The 21676-nt window shown below is 48.4% G+C and overlaps 1 protein-coding gene across 2 annotated transcripts in view; it reads left to right on the forward strand.

Moving 5' to 3' along the window:
• Positions 1–21676, forward strand: part of ARHGEF2 (Rho/Rac guanine nucleotide exchange factor 2) — a 166837-nt gene that overhangs the window by 45286 nt on the left and 99875 nt on the right. For both annotated transcript variants that reach the window (XM_075330730.1, XM_075330731.1), the window contains exon 6: positions 4779–4818. In XM_075330730.1, coding sequence (XP_075186845.1) covers positions 4779–4818 — 40 coding nt within the window. The remainder of the gene's footprint in view (positions 1–4778; positions 4819–21676) is intronic.

Below are 21676 nucleotides of genomic sequence, written 5' to 3' on the forward strand. Positions count from 1 at the left end.
GATACTCGTGCTGTACTCGTGGTCTTCATCCCTGCATGTTGGCGCTCTTTTGAGAGCCAGCCCTCATGCAGGGATTGGCTGGCAGACCACTGCAATGCCACAGCCCTGTTAGTTGTGGAATTGCAGTGATTGGCCGGCCTGCACAGCGTGACCGAGCCTTTATACCGGCGGGCGTGCTGTTCTCTGCACACAGCCATCTCATATTCCCTGCTTTCCCCGCCCACAGGCGCCTATGATTGGTTGCAGTGAGACACGCCCCCACGCTGAGTGACAGGTGTCTCACTGCACCCAATCACAGCAGCCGGTGGGCGTGTCTATACTGTGCAGTAAAATAAATAATTAAAAAAACCAGCGTGCGGTCCCCCCAATTTTAATACCAGCCAGATAAAGCCATACGGCTGAAGGCTGGTATTCTCAGGATGGGGAGCTCCACGTTATGGGGAGCCCCCCAGCCTAACAATATCAGTCAGCAGCCGCCCAGAATTGCCGCATACATTAGATGCGACAGTTCTGGGACTGTACCCGGCTCTTCCCGATTTACCCTAGTGCGTTGGCAAATCGGGGTAATAAGGAGTTAATGACAGCCCATAGCTGCCACTAAATCCTAGATTAATCATGTCAGGCGTCTCCCCGAGATTCCTTCCATGATTAATCTGTAAATTACAGTTAAACACACACCCGAAAAATCCTTTATTAGAAATAAAAAACAATAACAAAGTCCCTCATCACCAATTTATTAACCCCGGCAAACCCTCCATGTCCGGCGTACTCCACGGACCTCCAGCGTCGCGTCCAGCTCTGCTACACGCAGGTGACAGGAGCTGCAGAATACACCGCCGCTCCTGTCAGCTCCACACAGCAACTGAGGTGAGTAGCGCGATCAGCTGCTGTCAGTCAGGTAACTCACGGCCACCGCTGGATCCAGCGGTGGCCCGATTAACCTCAGTGACAGCTCAGTTGATCGCGATACTCACCTCAGTTGCTGCGTGGAGCTGACCCTGACCGGTGCGGCGGTGAGTAGCGCGATCAGCTGAGCTGTCACTGAGGTTAATCGCGGCCACCGCTGTATCCAGTGACAGCGGGTAACCTCAGTGACAGCTCAGCTGATCGCGCGGCTGTCTTCATTAGCTGCGTGGAGGTGACAGGAGCGGCTGTGTCTGCTGCAGCTCCGGTCACCTCCATGCAGCAGCGCTGGATGCGACGCTGGACCATCCTGGATTACGCCGGACAAGGAGGGCTTTTTGGGGCTGATTAAAGTGGTTAACCAGGGTATATGTTTGTGTTTTTTATTTCTAATAAAGGATTTTTTCGGGTGTGTGTGTTTATTTACTGTAATTTACAGATTAATCATGGAAGGTATCTCATAGACGCCTGACATGATTAATCTAGGACTTATTGGCAGCTATGGGCTGCCAATAACTCCTTATTACCCCGATTTGCCAACGCACCAGGGCAAATCGGGAAGAGCCGGGTACAGTCCCAGAACTGTCGCATCTAATGTATGCGGCAATTCTGGGCGGCTGTTGGCTGATATTGTTAGGCTGGGGGGCTTCCCATAACGTGGGGCTCCGCATCCTGAGAATACCAGCCTGCAGCCGTATGGCTTTATCTGGCTGGGTTTAAAATTGGGGGGACTGCACGCCGTTTTTTTTTAATTATTTAATTATTTATTTCACTGCACAGTATAGACACGCCCACCGGATGCTGTGATTGGGTGCAGTGTGACACCTGTCACTCACCGTGGGGGCGTGTCTCACTGTAACCAATCATAGGCGCTGGTGGGCGGGGAAAGCAGGGAATACGAGATTGTTTAATGGGCGGCCGGCTTTTTCAAAAGAGGAAAAGCCGCCAGAGTTTAGTGAACAGCTGTGCAGCGCCGCGCCGGAGATCGGGGAACGGTAAGTAAGAGAGAGGGGGGAGAATGACCGACAGACAGCTAGAGGGACAGATAAGACAGAGAGACCGACCGACGGGAGATAGAATGAAAAAAAAAATGACCGACATCGCTAGTAAAAAGCACAAAACGTGCGTTTTGGACATCGGAGTGCCACACAATGCTTTTACGTAAAATCTTTCATGTTATAATCTCAAAAAGTAACATACACCAGCTCTATCTCACTATTGGGTATGTGCCCTTAACATTTCTGCCATGAAAATTCATTTTGGTGTCATTTTGGAAGGTTTTTTGGTGAGTCTGTAAAAATGGCGTAAAACTCGGACAAAATTGTTCACAGCTGTGACTTTTGAGTGATAAATGCTTCAAGGGGTCTTCCCCATGCTGTTGCCATGTCATTTGAGCACTCTTCTGAGACTTTTGTGACATTTTTAGGGTTTCTACATGCTACCGGGGGTCATTTCATTAAAATACTCGGGTCTCCCATAGAATAACATTGGGCTCGGTGCTCGGGCCGAGTACACGAGTATCTTGGGAGGCTCGGCCCGAGCCTCGAGCACCCGAGCTTTTTAGTACTCGCTCATCACTAGTGCAATATTATTTATCCCCTTTAAAGGGAACCTGTCACCTAATATGCGTTCTGAGCTATCAGCAGACACATGTGTGCCCTAATTACACCTCCCTACCCATCCCTGTGCTGTAAAATTGTATAATATGAAAGTAATAAAAAACGTTTTATTACCTTCATATTTCGTATGTAAATAGCAGGGAATGTGGTCACAGGGGCGGTGCCTTTCCCTATGGACGTCTGCATATTTCCGTGGTATCACGCCCCTGTGGGCGTGATACCATGGAGCGACGTCCCCGTCACTCATTCTATCCTGCGTGCATTGCAGCAGGCTCCTTTTCCGGGTGTTCAATCGCCGGCTTCAGACGCGCACTGCGCATGCGCAGTGCACGTCTGAAACTGACAAGGAGAACCCGGAAGAGAAGCCTGCCGCAAAGCTCGCAGGATAGAATGAGCGACGGGGACGTCACTCCATGGTATCACGCCCACAGCACAGGGATGGGTAGGGAGGTGTAATTAGGGCACACATGCGTCTGCTGATAGGTCAGAACGCATATTCTAGGTGACAGGTTCCCTTTAAGTTAATACTTTGTAGCGCCACCTTTTGCTGCGATTACAGCTGCAGTATCTTGGGGTATGTGTCTGTATCAGTTTTGCACATCGAGAGACTGAAATTCTTGCCCATTCTTCCTTTGCAAACAGCTGGAGCTGAGTGAGGTTGGATGGAGAGAGTTTGTGAAGAGCAGTTTTCAGCTCTTTCCACAGATTCTCGATTGGATTCAGGTCTGGACTGTGACCTGGCCATTCTAACACCTGGATACGTTTATTTGTGAACCATTCCATTGTAGAATTTGCTTTATGTTTTGTATCATTGTCTTGTTGGAAGACAAATCTCTGTCCCAGTCTCAGGTCTTTTGCAGACTCCAACAAGTTTTCTTCAAGAATGGTCCTGTATTTGGCTCCATCCATCTTCCCATCAATTGTAACCATCTTACCTTTCCCTGCTGAAGAAAAGCAGGCCCAAACCATGATGCTGCCACCACCATGTTTGACAGTGGGGATGGTGTGTTCAGGGTGATGAGCTATGTTGCTTTTACGCCAAACATATCGTTTGTCATTGTGCCCAAATAGTTTGATTTTGGTTTCATCTGACCAGAGCACCTTCTTCCACGTTTGGTGTGTCTCCCAGGTGGCTTGTGGCAAACTTTAAATGACACGTTTTATGGATATCTTTGAGAAATAGCTTTCTTCTTGCCACTCTTCCATAAAGGCCAGATTTGTGCAGTGTATGACTGATTGTTGTCCTATGGACAGACTCTCCCACCTCAGCTGTAGATCTCTGCAGTTCATCCAGAGTGATCATGGGCCTCTTGGCTGTATCTCTGATCAGTCTTCTCCTTGTTTGAGATGAAAGTTTGGATGAACGGTCGGTTCTTGCTAGATTTGCAGTGGTATGATACCCCTTCCATTTCAATATGATCGCTTGCACAGTGCTCCTTGGTATGTTTAAAGTTGTGGAAATCTTTTAGTAACCAAATCCGGCTTTAAATTTCTCCACAACAGTATCACGTACCTGCCTGTTGTGTTCCTTGGTCTTCATGATGTTCTCTGTGCTGAAACAGAACCCTGAGACTATCACAGAGCAGGGGCATTTATACGGAGACTTGATTACACACAGGGGGCTTATATTTATCATAATCAGTCATTTAGGACAAGATTGGATCATTCAGAGATCCTCAATGAACTTCTGGAGTGAGTTTGCTGCACTGAAAGTAAAGGGGATGAATAATATTGCACGCCCCAATTTTCAGTTTATTCTTTTTTACAAAAATTTAAAATAAGCAATAAATTTCGTTCAACTTCACAATTGTGTCCACTTGTTGTTAATTCTTCACCAGAACATTAACATATTTATTTATTTATTTTATTTTCCTGAAATGTGGGAAAAGGTTGAAAAATTCAAGGGGGCCGAATACTTTCGCAAGGCACTGTATATCACAGAAACCGTGTGCAGCGCTAGGTGTCATTCCTCATGGAGCCCACTAGGGGGAGATTGGATCCCACGAATGACGTCTGTGCCTCTAACCTCACATGATAGTGGCGCTACCGCACGTTATAGGCTTAGATACATGCAGTCTGCACACAGTATCACACATGAATCAACACATTTCCGGTGGTTTTATCTCTGGATAATCCTCCAATATTACTGATATTTTGGCTTTTGTCTCAGCGGTGAAATTATAACGGATTTATCTTTTTAAAATTTCTGGTTCAGGTGGGTAAGTGCCTAAAATCTGGGATTTTGTCTCTTCACAGATGTGGTCCTGTATTCTCAACGAAATCACTTGGGAAACGGGTAAGTGACAGGCAATCCTCTTACACACCTGTATCTGTGCCGGGCGCATCACCAGAGAGGCAACGTAGAAATGTGCTTTATCTTTAAAATTAGGGTCCACAATTTACTATTACATACAATGGATGTCCAAATACTACTATAAGGCTATGACAAAAAAGCAACATGTTCATTGTTTTTGCATTTTTCTCACGTTTTGTCATCCATTGAAGCCAATGAGGGGATGAGAAACGCAAGGAAAAATGTATGCTATGAAATTTGTGCGTTTTGCATGTGTTTTACTTGCGTTTTTGTCACAAAAAACGCAGGTCATCCACATTGTTCCAGAATAAATTCATTCTCTCTCTGTCTTTGTCTCTCCAAACGCTTTATACTCGCCCATCTCCGGTGCGGCTGTCACACTGCTCCTGCTGCCTCTCATTCTTCTTCCGGAGCCGCTCATTAAGCTCATACATAGTCACTGCTTCTCCCGACCACCGGCGTCTGTGATTGGTTGCAGTCAGACCTGCCCCCACGCTGAGTGACAGCTGTCTAACTGCAACCAATCACAGACGCCGGTGGGTGGGTCTATATCGTACAGTAAAATAATTTTAAAAAAACAGTGTGCAGTTCCACCAATTTTGATACCCAGCCAAGATAATACCCCACAGGTGGGGGCTAGTATTCTCAGACTGGGGGGGCCGATGGATATTAGGCTCTCTCCAGCCTAAAAATATCAGCCGCCCGGAATTGCCGCATCCATTATATGTGACAGTCTCTGTACTTTACTCACTCATCCCGATTGCCCTGGTGCGGTGGCAATCGAGGTAATTAGGAGTTAATAACAGATCATAGCTGCCACTAAGTCCTAGATTAGTTATGGCAGGCATCTATGAGAGACCTCTCATCACTAATCTGTAAGGAAAAGTAAATAAACACAAATACCCCAAAAAATCCTTTATTTGAAATAAAAGACAATAAAGCACCCTCTTTCACCACTTTATTAACCCCAATAACACCCCTTTAGGTCCGACGTAATCCACACGAGGTCCCAGGATGCTACCAGCACTGCTACATTTGATGCTCACAGCAAGCGCCACAGAACAAGACTGCCCACTGTGAACTCCACATATCAACTGAAGTAAGCCGCACGGTGAGCGGTTACGTTACTCAGGTTAATCAAAAAGGTAGTCCCGGCACACAGTGCATGAAAAAATTAGGACAAGTCCAGGTATGGTATGCTTGAACAAGGTTTTTTTATTTTTCACCAAAAAACTGTACTGCCCGCCCAACGTTGCGGCTCACACAGGAGCCTTCACCAGGGGCAAAGAGTACCGAGGTAAATGGTTGTAATAAGAGATCTTATAGGTGCATCAGGGCCTGAAAACAGGAGGGAAAATTTAGGAGAGTCAGCTTAAGGAATACTCCGGTAAGAAGGTATTGTTGCTACATGTGAAGTAGACAAGGGGAGCGCCAATAAAAGGCTAGCATACAATGTGAAGGGGCTCACACGGGAGGTTGGGGTAGAAGATGAATGCAATAAGACACTGTCATATATGTAATAGAATTACTGATCATATGTGGTATGGTAAATAAGTTGCCAAGGTGACATCAGTGGTACTAAAAGTACTAGGATAAAGGCAGGGGCAGGGGAATACCTAAAGCGGCATGGTGATTAGTCAGTATGTGGAGGGAGCCCGAAAAAAAAACCTTGTTCAAGCATACCATACCTGGACTTGTCCTAATTTTTTCATGCACTGTGTGCCGGGACTACCTTTTTGATTGACTACATTTTTTCTCCCGAGCACCAGGATTATAGCAGCTGAGCACAACTTATTCTCCTACGTTACTCAGGTTAGCCGCGGCCACAGCTGAAGTCCTCCACCTGTGACAGCAAATCACCCGAGTGACTGAAGTGAGCCATTCGATCAGTGGTGTCGTCACTCGGGTGATTTCCGGTCACAGCTTGAGTCCTCCACCTGTGACTGCAAATCAGGCCGTGACTGAAGTGACAGGTGGAGGACTCATGTGAGTGACGTCACCACTGATCGCACAGCTCACTTCAGTTGAGGCCTGACCCTCACAGCGGTGAACCCACGACGTACTGCGGGGTCCGCAGCTGTGACGTCAGGGGTTCACCCAAGTTCATTCTGATAACGATGGCCCTTACCACCCTAATAATATCAACCCCCAGTTGTCTGCTGTACCTTGGCTGGTCTTAGAAAAATGGGGGGGACCCCTCGTAATTTAAAAAATAAATAAAATAATGATTAAACAAAAGTGTGGGATCCCCTCTATTTTTCATAACCAACCAACAGCTGCTGCTGTTCCTGTGCTGGATATGAAAAACGAGTGGATCCCACGTAATTTGTTTACCCCCAAAAAATTATAAAAACAGCTGGCCAAGCTAGCTATCAAGCTATTCTGTTATTTCTCTCTATCTATTCAATCTGTTTTTTTATTATCTATTGTATATGTTCTATCTATTCTTTCTATCTATCCATCTATTCTAGCTATCTATCAATTTTACTATGCTATAATATTTTATTTCTCCTTTAAAAAAAAAAACCGCATTAACAAAATTGCAGCAAAAACGTGGTAAAATCGCTATAAAACGTGTCAAAAATGCACCATCATTATAAGAGTTTGGGGTTTTTTTACATTTCCAGGCTCTCTGTGACAAGGTGCAGTTTTGGTTGCAGTCAGTGTGCAGAAATAACTGCAGCGTGCGCATATAGCCTAAGGCTATGTGCTCACGCTGCGGAAAATGCGCGGATTTTGCCGCGGATTTCTTGCGGAAAAGCCGCGGATTTCCCGAAAATCTGCAGCTCAGGCACTTCCCAGCCATTTCTATGGCATTTTGGAAATGCTGTGCCCACGCTGCGGATTTTTCCGCAGCGGATTTCGTGCGGATTTTGATCCAGAAAAATCTGCAACATGTCAATTATTGTTGCGGATTTTCATCCGGATTTTGGCTTTAAAAATGGGGAAAAAAAAAAATCCGCATCAAATCCGCGGCAATTCCGCGGTAAATCCGCACCTTTGAAAAGGTGCGGATTTTGCGGGAAAGTTGCGGATTTTGATGCAGAAAAATCCGCAGCTACATTCTCCCGTGGGCACATAGCCTAATACTGCACTCTCTGCACAAGAATATAACTACTATAATACTGCCCCCTATGTACAAGAATATAACTACTATAATACTGCCCCAATGTACAAGAATATAACTACTATAATACTGCCCCTATATACAAGAATATAACTACTATAATATTGCCCCCTATGTACAAGAATATAACTACTATAATACTGCCCCTATGTACAAGAATATAACTACTATCATACTGCCCCTATATACAAGAATATAACTGCTATAATACTGTCCCCTATGTACAAGAATATAACTACTATAATACTGCCCCTATGTACAAGAATGTAACTACTATAATACTGCCCCTATATACAAGAATATAACTACTGTAATACTGCCCCTATGTACAAGAATGTAACTACTATAATACTGCCCCCTATGTACAAGAATATAACTACTATAATACTGCCTTTATATACAAGAATGTAACTAAATAAAATAAATAAATAAATCTTTATTTTTATATAGCACTAACATATTCCACAGCGCTTTACATACATCAGGAACACTGTCCCCATTGGGGCTCACAATCTAAATTCTCTATCTATATGTCTTTGGAGTGTGGGAGGAAACCGGAGTACCCGGAGGAAACCCATGCAAACACAGGGAGAAAATACAAACTTCTTGCAGATGGTGTCCTTGGTGGGATTTAAACCAAGGATCCCAGCGCTGCAAGACTGCAGTGCTAACCACTGAGCCACCGTACTAGAATACTGCCTTTTATGTACAAGAATATAACTGCTATGGGGGCGTGTCCAGGATGCTGAGCTGAGTGGACGTGGGGAAGAGGAGCTCCTGTTGACCCTCAGCTAAATCAGCACTTATCATAAGCACAAACCTACTCACCGGCTCTCAGGATGGGACCACGGAGGATTAAACCATCGCAGCAGGCATCGGTGGCCCCCCCGCTGCACACCACGGCGCTGGATACTTTCTTGGGCCTGGAACAGGGTCCAGGGGAGGCCCGGACGCCATCTTTCCAGGAGCATGGAGGGGAAATGGAGGCACTGGCCCGGCCTGCTAAGCAGCAAGAGAAGGAGGAGTGGGTGAGCGGGGACACAGGGGAAAGTGGAGGAATCTCTGCAGCAGTTCCAACAGGGAATGCCTTGGCTCAGCAGCCCTGCACTGCATCGGATCCTCAGGCACAGCAGCAGCAGGCCCAGGAGCACATAGTGGCTGTGGGAGATAAGGTGGAGGTCGGGGGGCAGCCCTCCCCACTGCCGGGAGAAGGGACTGCAGCCACAGCTGGTAATATCAGGGAACAGAGCAGCCTGCTTCCCCCCTCTGGGCCTCGGTGTGGAGATCAACCTTCCCAGCTTCCCCAGCACCAGACTAAAACTCCAGTGTCTATTACTGCAGGTGCTCACCTTAAAGGGCCAGACACCTTCTATAAGGACATGCATGATTTCATAAGTAAACTTCCTTCTAAAGAGGACTTTCAATGCCTCATACATGAGGTTAAAGCAACTTGCAGGTCAGAAATAGCTGAAGTGAGGAGAGATTTGCAGCAATTGTCTGGCAGAATTGAATCCCTGGAGGAAGAGCATGACATCACCAGATCCCATGTATCAGAATTACACAAACTGGCAACATCGCAACAAAAAATAATGGAGGATATGCAGTCTCACATAGAGGATCTCGACAACAGAGGACGCCGTTGCAATGTCCGTGTGAGGGGGGTCCCAGAGTCAGATGGGCCCGAGGACACAAACTCCATACTACAATCCATCTTTAATGAAGTGTTGGACGCTCCCCCTTCTAACATCATCAAGCTGGACAGGGCACACAGGGCTTTACAGCCGAAGAATTTATCCACCCAACCCCGGGACATCATTTGTTGCATTCACGACTTCTCCACCAAAGAACTGATCATGGCTAAGGCTAGAATGAGGCGCACGGCACCTGTGTTCAATGGCAAGGAAATCCAGCTTTTCCCGGATCTTTCTCGCATCACACTCCAGAAAAGGCGGCACCTCAAACCCCTTCTCACGAGCCTGAAGGAGCACCAGGTTCCATAACGCTGGGGTTACCCGTTTGCACTAACAGCGCGCAGAGGGGGTAAATCGGCGACCCTTCGCACTCCAGCAGATACCACTCTGTTCTGTGAAGCACTGGACATTCCAGCGGTCTGTATCCCAGATTGGGACTTGCAAAGGTTGGAAGGGCCGCCCCCTCCCGTGTGGTCCAAGGTGAGGGGTGGAGGGCGTGGGGCTTTGGGGGGGAGAGGAGGTAGGAGCCGCGGGTCGCCCCCCTCCCCGGCTCACCGTTGAGGACACTTCTTAACCTGGTTGGTGCCTATTTCTTATACCCTCTGAGTTCCAGTGGCTGAGCATGCTTTGTGATACTGTGACTCTCTCTACAGCAAGCCTCTGACTGTCCATTGTGTCATCTGCGGCCCTCTGGGTCTGTTGAGCTGCATAAGGGGGGGGGCTGTAGCCACAATGATGCCGTGGGTGGTAGGGGGGTTGGCGGGAGCCCGGTCCCCTTACTTGGAGTTAGTGGTTGAGGTTTTTTGTTTTGTTTTTTTTTCCCTTGTTTCCTTTTGGCACGGGCCCGTGCCCACTGGACTGACCCCCGTGGGAGGGCTACTGGGGAGTGAGGTGGGTGGCTCTCTTAGCTCAGACGGGTTGGGGAACCTCCCTCTAGGTCTCTCCCTTCCGGGTTGACCCCCCGGGAATCTATGCCTAAGGTTTATGCATTTTGGTTAATGTTCTTAATTCATGTTCATTTCTATGTTTGTCCTTGTCTTCCCCCCTCCCCGATGTTTTTTCCTTATGTGTCCTTTCAGGTACCACCCCTTCTAGAGTCCCTGGGAGCTGCGGCCCTTTGTCGTATGGACCATCTCCTCTGGCCGGCTTCACAGGGGAAGTCATGCCCCCGACGGTATAGGTGTGCCATTAGCTTTTTCTTACTTCTAAGTTTTAGATATGACCCGCATTATCTCTCTTAACGTAAAAGGTCTGAATTCACCCCGTAAGAGGAAATTGCTGCTACAGGAACTGAAAACATCAGGTGCAGACATAGCCTTTATCCAAGAAACACATTTTGTGGAATCAAACACTTTCAAATTTGCGTCCCACCGCTTTCCCATCCATTACTCGGCTTACTCGGGCTCCAAGAGGGGGGGAGTTGCTATTTTAATATCCTCCAGTTGTCCTCTACAAATTACGGGTTCTCACTGCGATCCAGAGGGTAGATATGTGATTCTGGAGGGCCAACTGGGGGGATCCCCGCACATAATGGCCAACATTTATGCACCTAATGAAGGGCAGATACGCTTTCTTAAGAAAATACTCGATCTGATAGGCGGACTGGCACCGGCCTCTACGGTGTTGGGGGGAGACTTTAACATCCCTTTTTCGGAGGTGGCCGACAGACTCTCTGTGGGTGGACACCCTCCATCGGGTGCTTTGAAAAATTTGTCCCGGGACTTTCGTAGGCTCATTAGATCAGGGGCTTTATACGACGCTTGGAGGGTGGACCACCCGGGAGAGAAGGCCTTTTCCTTCTACTCGCATCCGCATCAGACGCACACCAGAATAGACTATTTTTTCATTGACTCACAGCTGCTGGGGCGTCTTGAGAGGGTGGAAATGGGATCCATTACGTGGTCAGACCATTCCCCACTCATAATGGACTTCAAGAAAGATGGTCCTCGACCTAGGCCTCAGCATTGGCGCCTTAATGAATCTCTGATCAAAAATCCCGACACTAGGGCCTTTTTAAATAAGCAACTGGTCGAATTCTTTCAGTTGAACACGGGCACGGTCACGTCGCCGGCAACACTCTGGGAAGCTCACAAGGCAGTGATGAGGGGACTATGCATTAGAGAGGGCGCCAGGGCTAAAAAGAATGCCACAAGCCAGCGGGACTCTATAACGGCCCATCTTAAGCTACAGGAGGGGAGACTGGCGGCTGCCCCATCACTGACTATTCTTAGGAGAGTCATCAGCCTTAGGGAAAAGTTGAGAGACTTGGCAATTGGCAGAGCAGAAAAATTGCTAACCTTTTCCAAACAAAGATACTATGAAAGGAGTAATAAGGCTCATACCTTACTCGCCAGGCAGCTTAAGGAGCGCGCTACATCCTCATGCCCTCAGGCTCTGCGCGACGAAAAGGGCACTATCCACTATCACCCCGCTTCAATAGCTGACATTTTTTTCAATTACTACAACAAGCTTTATAACCTTCCGGTTCCCCCGGGCATGGCTTCGCGCGGGGCTGGGGCACTTGGGGACTATTTTTCGGCCCTTGAGCTCCCTTCACTGCCTTGCGGAGCAGCCGCGGCTTTGAATGAAGAGATTACTACAGAGGAACTGGAGCAAGTTCTGGAAGCCCTGCCTGGCGGGAAGTCACCGGGCCCGGACGGCTTTACTTATTTTTATTACAAGGTGTTTGCGGCGGAGCTCCTCCCACACATGGCCGCCTTGTTTAACTCTTTCCTTCAGGGTGACCCTATCCCTCCATCCATGCTACACTCCCATTTAATCCTCCTGCCCAAGCCACCCAGGGACCCATTGGACTGTGCTAATTATAGACCAATAGCCCTTTTGAACTCCGATTTGAAGATGTTCACCAAGCTCTTGGCGGCCAGGCTTAATCGATGGTTGCCCCAACTCGTGTATAAAGACCAGGTGGGTTTTGTCCCTTGCCGTCAGGGGGGGGACAACACCAGGAAGGTAATAGACCTGGTGGATGTGGCAAATCGGACGAAGCAACAGGCGTTGGTGTTGAGTCTAGATGCAGAGAAGGCTTTTGACCGCCTTGCGTGGCCTTTTCTCTTCAAGACAATGGAGGTCTTTGGGATCTCGGGTGGCTTTATGCGGGCCTTGAAGTCCCTGTATAGCGCTCCTACGGCCTCTATCAAACTCCCCCTCCACATCTCTAAGCCTTTTCTCATCTCCAATGGCACCAGGCAGGGGTGCCCCCTGTCCCCCCTCCTTTTTGCACTATGCATAGAGCCCCTCGCGGCCTCGGTCAGGAGCAACCCAGACATCTCGGGGGTCCTGGTCAGGAATAAACCGTTTAAAATCTCACTTTTTGCCGACGATGTGCTCATTACACTTACTAACATCCATGTGTCCCTTCCAATTTTAATGTGCACCTTGGGTAGGTACGGGAGCCTTTCGGGGTATAAGATCAACTCTAACAAAACGGAGGCAATGCCCTTGAATCTCGACCCGGTGGCCCTGGATTACCTGCGTTTGAATTTTAAGTTTCGTTGGAAGACAGATGCGGTCAAGTACCTGGGGGTTAACCTCACATCTACTTATGATTCCCTCTATAACCTTAACTTCCCCCCCCTTTTCCGAGAGCTGAGAACTCTTTTGAGCAAGTGGTTGCCCCTCCCTCTTTCGTGGATGGGGCGCATTGCGGCGGTTAAAATGAGCTTGCTCCCAAAATTATTATATTTCTTTGAAACCCTCCCAGTTAAGGTACCAATAAAGGAGCTGAAGTCCCTTCAGGCGGCTATCCTTAGATTTATTTGGTGTAACAAACGTCATAGGGTGGCCAGGGAGGTGTTGATGGCTCGGAGAAACAGGGGGGGGCTTTCTGTCCCGGACATCCTAAAATACTATTGGGCGGCCCATCTTAGGAGGATCCCCTGTTGGGTGTCCCTTTGGGCATACAACAGGTGGACTGAGATTGAAAAACTTTGGCTGGCGCCTATACATCCAAACGCGCTCCTGTGGCCCCCGGCCCAGTGTGATTCGCCCCCCCCCCTCTTCTTGGACCGATGCAGTTCACTAGGGACCTCTGGGCATTTTGCATTAGAAGATTTCCTTTGGCATCCCCCTGCTCCCCTCTGGTGTCCTTCATATACCAACCCTTGCTCCCAAGCAGTCTGGAGTCGGACATGGTGCACCCCTGGCTCAAGGCAGGTCTATTCAGATTTGCAGACATTATAGATGGAAGTACAATGCAGATCCATTCCTTTGAGTACCTTAGAGATAAATTCTCTCTCTCTAATCGAGAGTTTTTCCAATATCTGCAGATCAGAGACTTGGCTGGCTCCTTGTTTGGCAGGGCAGGGGCCTCGATTCCCACAGATTTTGAGAAAATTTGCAGAAGGGGCACTGATACTAAGGGGCTGATTTCGGAAATTTACATTTTGCTTTCTGATTCACGGGAGGGGCCCGAGGGGTCTTTTCCATACATGCGGAAATGGGAGTCTCTATTGGGAAGGCGGATACTTCCTCAGGAATGGGCAGCAATCTGGGGAAACGCCGCCAAGATGTCAATATGCACACTATATAAGGAAAATATCTATAAAATTTTGCTATTTTGGTACCACACTCCAGATTTCCTTCATGGCATAGACCCCTCCATACCGGCTTGTTGCTGGAGATGCGGGGGAGGCAGGGGCACCATTCTGCACATATTCTGGTCCTGTCCAGGGATAGTCCCCTTCTGGGAGCGGGTTAGAGGGTTGATCCATAAAGTACTATATATAGAGGTTGATCTTGATCCCCTGATCTATGTTCTGGGTCTTGGGAATGGGGGATTGGGAAAAACTGCCTCTAAGCTTTTGTCCCACATCCTTACGGCGGCCAGATGCTTAATTGCAAAGAATTGGAGGCAGCCAGGGACACCCTCACTCCAGAGCCTCAAGTATAGATTACTGGACGTTAGACGCATGGAACATCTCACGGCACTATTGCATGACACAGTTGACCGCTTCCAGGCCGTGTGGGCACCATGGGACTACTTTGCGGGACAGGAGGATCTGTGAGACTGAGGCCTATGGGTCCTATGGAAGGAGCATGGACTCTTGAAACCCTTCCCTCTTCCCTCCTATTTCTCCTCTCCCCTCCTAACCCTCCTCACCTGTCCTGTCATTGTTTGTCTAGGTTCGATAAGAATTGTGAATTTTATGTTTTATTTTATGTATGAAAAACGTAAATTGAAAATCTCAATAAAAATTCAAAGTTTAAAAAAAAAGAATATAACTGCTATAATACTGCTCCCTATGTACAAGAATATAACTACTATAATACTGCCCCCTATATACATGAATATAACTGCTATAATACTGCCTCCTATGTACAAGAATATAACTACTATAATACTGCCCCCTATATACAAGAATATAACTGCTATAATACTGCCCCCTATGTACAAGAATATAACTGCTATAATACTGCCCCCAAGCTGTGAAGTTGTGTGTGAGCAGTTCTCCTGATGTCTAGAGCAAGCCCAGGGCGGGGCTGCTCCTCAGGCAAGGTCCAGGCTTCCCGGCCTACACTGGGACAAGGCTCCCAGGCCTCTTCCAGTGGGAATATTACACTTAGAGTCACTGTGAAACCTGTGACTGCAGCCACAATTTCTATGAAGGAAGGGAAAGCTGTGCATAAGGTTTTGTGAGGAAAACCAGCTCCAAGTACAGCACAGAGGACTGAAGAAAAAGTGTCAGTGAGTGATGGAACACGGCAAAATGGAAAGTCCTGTAACTGCCCAGTCAGTAAGCAGCTCCTGCCTGGTGCAGAGGAGGTGAGATGAGCCGCAGCTGTACAGATCCCCTCTCCTGCTTTCAGGCACAGGTGGACATCTTTGGAAAGACAGACGCTTCAGGAGACACTGCAACAAGGCAGTATGACGTAGGGCATACGAGGTCGCAATCAGGTGGCAGCGATAAACCTGCTGCGGAGCCTCGACCCAGCCAAGGTGCCACAAAATCATCTGTGGTGAAAGAAAAATGTTTTAAAAAAGCCTGAACCTGTGGATACAGTGCGTGTACCCGAGCCGCAGATGAGATACCTGAACTGGTCCGGAAACTGGGCAGCAGATGAAAGACGCGCTGCAGGTAGAAATAGACATTGCATATAACCTAAAGGCAACAAATCCTGAAATGAAGGCTGCATTTCACCAGAGACTGAACTCACTGAGTGTACAGCTGGCAAGTGTGGTGAGGACATGGACTCTGTGCTGGAGAGTATGGGGCCCCTGAAGGAGACCTACATCAACCAGGAACAGTTCGCCTCCTATACGCAGGACTGTGCTGTAGAGACCAGGACCTTTGATGTGCAGTTAGAGGCCGCTCAGGACGAGACCCCCCCCAGCAGCAGACACGATCTGTGATACAGGCTGCCAGATTCTGCTTTCAGGATGGGAAAAAACTGCAGCAACAGGAGCAGCAGGCAGCTGAGTGAAACGGGAGCTTACACCTCAGGCTCCAGCAGAGGCACCACAAGTCCCAGAATGCCCCACACAGGAGCAGGACTTTTCATGTGTGACTGTTTGTGCTGATGAGGCCAGTGCACAGACTGGGGATAGTGATGCTGTACCTGTGGGGTTGGGGGCTGGAGGGGATTCACAGTCTGTGATGGACACTGCACTGTCTGATAATGTTGCTGTTCATGATGATGTGCATGATATGTGTGACTATCCCCCTTTACCGTCTAATCCACAAGGTGTGACAGGCCCCCGCTACAGACACTCGTCCTGTTAGTCAGGCCAGGGTGACTCGGCAGGTGCCCCCCAGGAACGCCTGGAGCCACGGCGCCCCATCCTTCACCTCAGGCGTCCCATTATATCGGCCAGACATTAAAACATATAAATGTTGTGCGGTTTAAGTATTTAGGTGCCAAGGAGGTTCTGCCACAGCGCAGGTTTGTGGTGAGAGAGCTACTGTGCCGCCAGTTGGGGTTTGTGCCGAATGAAATCCTGGCAGTGTCTAATCTGCAGGACGGGCAGGGCTATGACGTCAGCTTTACGCTCATGCAGGGCCGGATTATAGGCGGGGCAGGCGGGGCTTCTGCCCCGGGGCCCCCACCAAAAGAGCTTCTATGGGGGCCCCCACCACCAGGGCCATACTTGCCACCTGTCAGCATTTTTTTTTTCCTTCACACCCTCTCCCCCTCCGTAAAGACAGTCTAATAAATCAGCTGTTTTCGGGGGGGGGGGCGCACTGCTATTTATTTGTATCTGCGTCTTTAAGACGGTGTAGTGGGGTGCTGTATGTGCTGTCTCCGTTGCGCTCCTCAGCAGTGTGTACATGCCGGGCACATTAGATGCAGCAGGAGGCAGAGCGCTGTGCTGTGCCGGCTCTGTGTGACAGTGTGCCCGGCATGTACACACTGCAGAGGAGCGCAGCAGAGCCGGTGACCGCCGCAGCTTCTTCCTTCCGTTCCTATTCAAATGTATTTGCATCTTTCAGACGTAAATACATTTGAACAGCGCGCCGGGACTAGGCCCCGCCCCCGACGTGCAGCAACGTGATGAGATCAGCACCTTGCTGACGTCATCACAGTGCTGCGGGCGCCACACACAGGGGACATCAGGAAGCGAGCGCTCCATGAAGGAGCTGAAGAGACAGGTTAAATTAATGGGGATGAGTGGGGAGGGGCTGAGGACACAACGGGGAACATTTGTGAAGGAGACACAGCTTTGTAACAGGCAGAGGAGGAGCACTGTATTCCAAGGGAGGGGGGGAGGCAGGAGTGTGTAGGGATTGGGCAGTGTAATTTGTGTGTGTAGGGGGTGATGAGGGTTGCATTGTATTGTGTGTGGGGGGAGGGGTAATGGAGGGTTGCATTGTATTGTGTGTGGGGGGAAGGGTAATGGGGTGCATTGTATTGTGTGTGGGGGGAAGGGTAATGGGAGGTGCATTGTATTGTGTGGAGGGAAGGGTAATGGGGGGTGCATTGTATTGTGTGTGGGGGAGGGGTAATGGAGGGTGCATTGTATTGTGTGTGTGGGGAGGGGTAATGTAGGGTGCATTGTATTGTGTGTGGGGGGAGGGGTAATGGAGGGTGCATTGTATTGGGTGTGGGTGGAGGGGTAATGGAGGGTGCATTGTATTGGGTGTGGGGGGAGGGGTAATGAAGGGTGCATTGTATTGTGTGGGGGGAAGGGTAATGGGGGGTGCATTGTATTGTGTGTGGGGGGGGAAGGGTAATGGGGGTGCATTGTATTGTGTAGGGGGAGGGGTAATGGGGGGTGCATTATATTTGTGGGGGTGTGTGTAGGGGGTGATGTGGGTGTGTGTGTAGGGGGTGATGTGGGGTGCATTGTGTGTAGGGGGGGATGTGGGGGGGGTGTGTGTGTGGGGGGGGGGTGATGTGAGGTGCATTGTATTTGTGTGTGTGTGTGTGTGTGTGTGTGTGTCAGAGCTGTGTGTGTGTATATATGAATTAGAGCAGTCGGTGCGCCCCCCCCCCCCCAGAACTATATGGGTTCCCCAGAGCGCTATGTCACCCATCCCAGTAATGAGTACACCACCAGATCTGTTTACCACTCCAGTAACGTCTATGCCCCCTGCCCCTCCTGTAATGTATATATTGTAGCCCCCAGCCCTTCCTGTGATGTATATACAGCAGTGCTGTCCGTGTGCAGTCATGTCTGTTAGTGACAGCCATCGTGAAGCACAGCCACATGTCCTGAAGGAGCTGGACGGAAACAAGCGGGAGAGGTGAGTGAGGCTGCTGGCGACTTCCCCATATTAATACCTGTAAGGGCTCATGCGCACATAACTGCTGAATATTCTGCAGTGATTTGACAGCACATGTGCGCGTCAAATCGCTGCAGAAACACTGCGTAATGGATGCAGTTTTTCAGTACAAAAAAAGCCGATTTCATGTGCTCGGGATGCTGCCCCCACCACAGACAGAGTGGGAGCTGCATCCATAGCGCACGGAATAATTGACATGCTCATTTTATGAACGCACGGATTTGGGTCAACATTTTAGCACCCAAATCGCTGCGTTCATAAAAGCAACGTGCGCACGTATCATGCACAATCTTCATAGACTGTGCAGGGATGCAGGATGCATGCATTTACACTGCAAAGCTATACACAGCGCAAATGCATGGAATTACGCAACGTGCGCATGAGCCTTAATGCGTCTGTGTCTGCATGTATGTCAGTGTATATGACTGTGCATATATTTGTCTGTTTATATGTATTTTTCTGAATTTGTCTTCAAATATGTATATGTACGTATGCCTGTATGTGTGTGTGCGTGTCTGTGTGTGGATGGGGTCCACTGAGACTTTCACCCGGAGGCCACAGAAACCTGGAGCCGGCCCTGGCTGCCTTAACATTGGGATCAATAAAAAATGTGAGTAAAGCGGGCTTTACACACTACGATATATGTAACGATGTGTCGGCGGGGTCACGTCGTAAGTGACGCACATCCGGCATCGTTGGTGATATTGTAGCGTGTGACAGCTACGTGCGACCCTGATTGTGCGTTAAAACGTTGATCGCATACACGTCGTTCAATTTCTAAAGACTGAACGTCGGGTTGTTCAATGTTCCCGAAGCAGCACACATCGCACCGTGTGACACCCCGGGAACGATGAACACAGCTTACCTGCGTCCCACGGCTCCCGCCGGCAATGCGGAAGGAGGTAGGCGGGATGTTTACGTCCCGCTCATCTCCGCCCCTCCGCTTCTATTGGCCGGCCGTTGTGTGATGTCGCTGTGACGCCGAACGTCCCTCCCCCTTCAGGAAGTGGATGTTCGCCGCCCACAGCGAGGTCGTTTGGAAGGTAAGTACGTGTGACGGGGTTAATCGTTTGTGCGGCATGGGCAAGAAATTGCCCATTCCGCACATACGATGGGGGCGTGTGTGATCGCATACGAGATCGCATATAAAATTGAAACGTGTAAAGCAGCCTTAACTCTACTTTCTTGGTATAAGTGACGGCTGTGAGTGATCCTGGACTGTATCTGTATTGTACTGTGTGTATAAGTGACGGCTGTGAGTGATCCTGGACTGTATCTGTATTGTACTGTGTGTATAAGTGACGGCTGTGAGTGATCCTGGACTGTGTCTGTATTGTACTGTGTGTATAAGTGACGGCTGTGAGTGATCCTGGACTGTATCTGTATTGTACTGTGTGTATAAGTGACAGCTGTGAGTGATCCTGGACTGTATCTGTATTGTAGTACTGTAAATCTGAATGTGGCAGAACAGGATAAGATAAATGTTCATTGGATTTATATCTAAATGCTACAGTTCGCGCTCTACTGTTATGGCTAAAAATGTTAACGTTATGGGGCCCCCACCAGATTTTCTGCCCAGGGGCCCCCACCAACCTTAATCTGGCCCTGCACTCATGTCTGACCTGGACAGATTCTGGACTAATTTCCCCAAGTTCAGGGACACTGAGGGCTGAAATAAGTTTACGTTGGTTCCTATGTCCAGGCCAGATATGGTCTTGGTGAATATCACCCTCTGGAATGAGGCCGTTCCCCCACAGGACATTAAGGTGTGGCTCCGGAGACATTGTGACCTTGTCTCTGGACTCACCAGGGATAGAGATGAGGACGGTATCTGGACAACGGGGTGGTAGGTCCTGGTGAAGCTGCGGCAGTATAATAACATCACTGCCCACCTGCCCAACTCCTTCTTTATTGGGAGGGAGAAGGGGAGATGTTAGTATCCCGGGCAGCCCAGAAAATGCTTCAGATGTGGTAAGACAGGTCATCTGGCTAATGCCTGTACTGTGGTGAAGTGCAGCCTGTGTGGGGAAATCGGCCATGTCGCTACAGACTGCTAGGACGTCAGGTGCCACCTCTGTGGTAAGATAGGCCACCCTATATAGGGACTGTCCAGACACTTAGCACAACATCTGTAGAGTCTTCCCTGATGAGGATGTGATGGCAGGGGCAGAGGCTCAGGAGGTAGTGGCAGAAGCTCAGGAGGAGGATTTAATGTCAGGAGAGGTACTGACCAACTCAGATGTCTCCCGGGAGGCTACTCATGTAACACCAGAGCAGCAGGGTACAGAGGGGAACATGGAGGTCGTCCCTCAGGTGCAGCAGCCTCAGGTAGCCCCCTCTTCAGCTTCCCTGTCTGTATCTGATGACTGGAGCATTAACCTTAATAAACGGAAGAAAAAGAACATGTCCTCCCGTAAACCTGAGGTAGAATATGATGTTGGTAACAGAGCTAGTAAGAAGGTCCAGAGCTCTGCAGGTGTGATGGTCGTGTCCAACAAATATGGGGCTTTGTCTGAGTCAAATGATAATGATTATGAGGAAGAGTTGAGGGGAAAATTGAAGCCGAGTGTGATAAGGACGTAGAGGACCATCCCCAGCCAAAGCGGAAGCCCTTAGTTGTAGACCGTCAGGTAGAGTCTGACATGGACACCGGTGGTGGACAGAACATCCCTGACTCAGGATGATGGCTCTTACTTTGCTCCTTCTATATATTATATGGTGATTGCGGGATTTCATTACACTCTTTTCCCCCCTAAGGTGTGGACTCTTTAATTTATTTATGTATATGATCTGATTATTTTGTGATTGTGAATATATAACCTCAATGATTTGTGTTTTGTATTAATGGAAGTTTTTGTTTATTATAATTGTATTTATGTTTGGTTTTTTTTCTAATAAAAATTACCCTTATGTACAAGAATGTAACTACTATAATACTGCCCCTATGTACAAGAATACAACTATTATAATACTGCCCCCTTTGTACAAGAATGTAACTACTATAATACTGCCCCTATGTACAAGAATATAACTACTATAATACTGCCCTCTAAGTACAAGAATATAACTACTATAATACTGGCCCCTATGTACAAGAATATAACTACTATAATAGTGGCCCCTATGTACAAGAATATAACTACTATAATACTGCCCCTATGTACAAGAATATAACTACTATAATACTGCCTCCTATGTACAAGAATATAACTACTATAATACTGCTCCTATGTACAAGAATATAACTACCATAATACTGCCCCTATGTACAAGAATATAAC

Source organism: Anomaloglossus baeobatrachus, chromosome 12 (genome assembly GCF_048569485.1).
Source record: "Anomaloglossus baeobatrachus isolate aAnoBae1 chromosome 12, aAnoBae1.hap1, whole genome shotgun sequence".
Lineage (NCBI taxonomy): Eukaryota > Metazoa > Chordata > Amphibia > Anura > Aromobatidae > Anomaloglossus > Anomaloglossus baeobatrachus.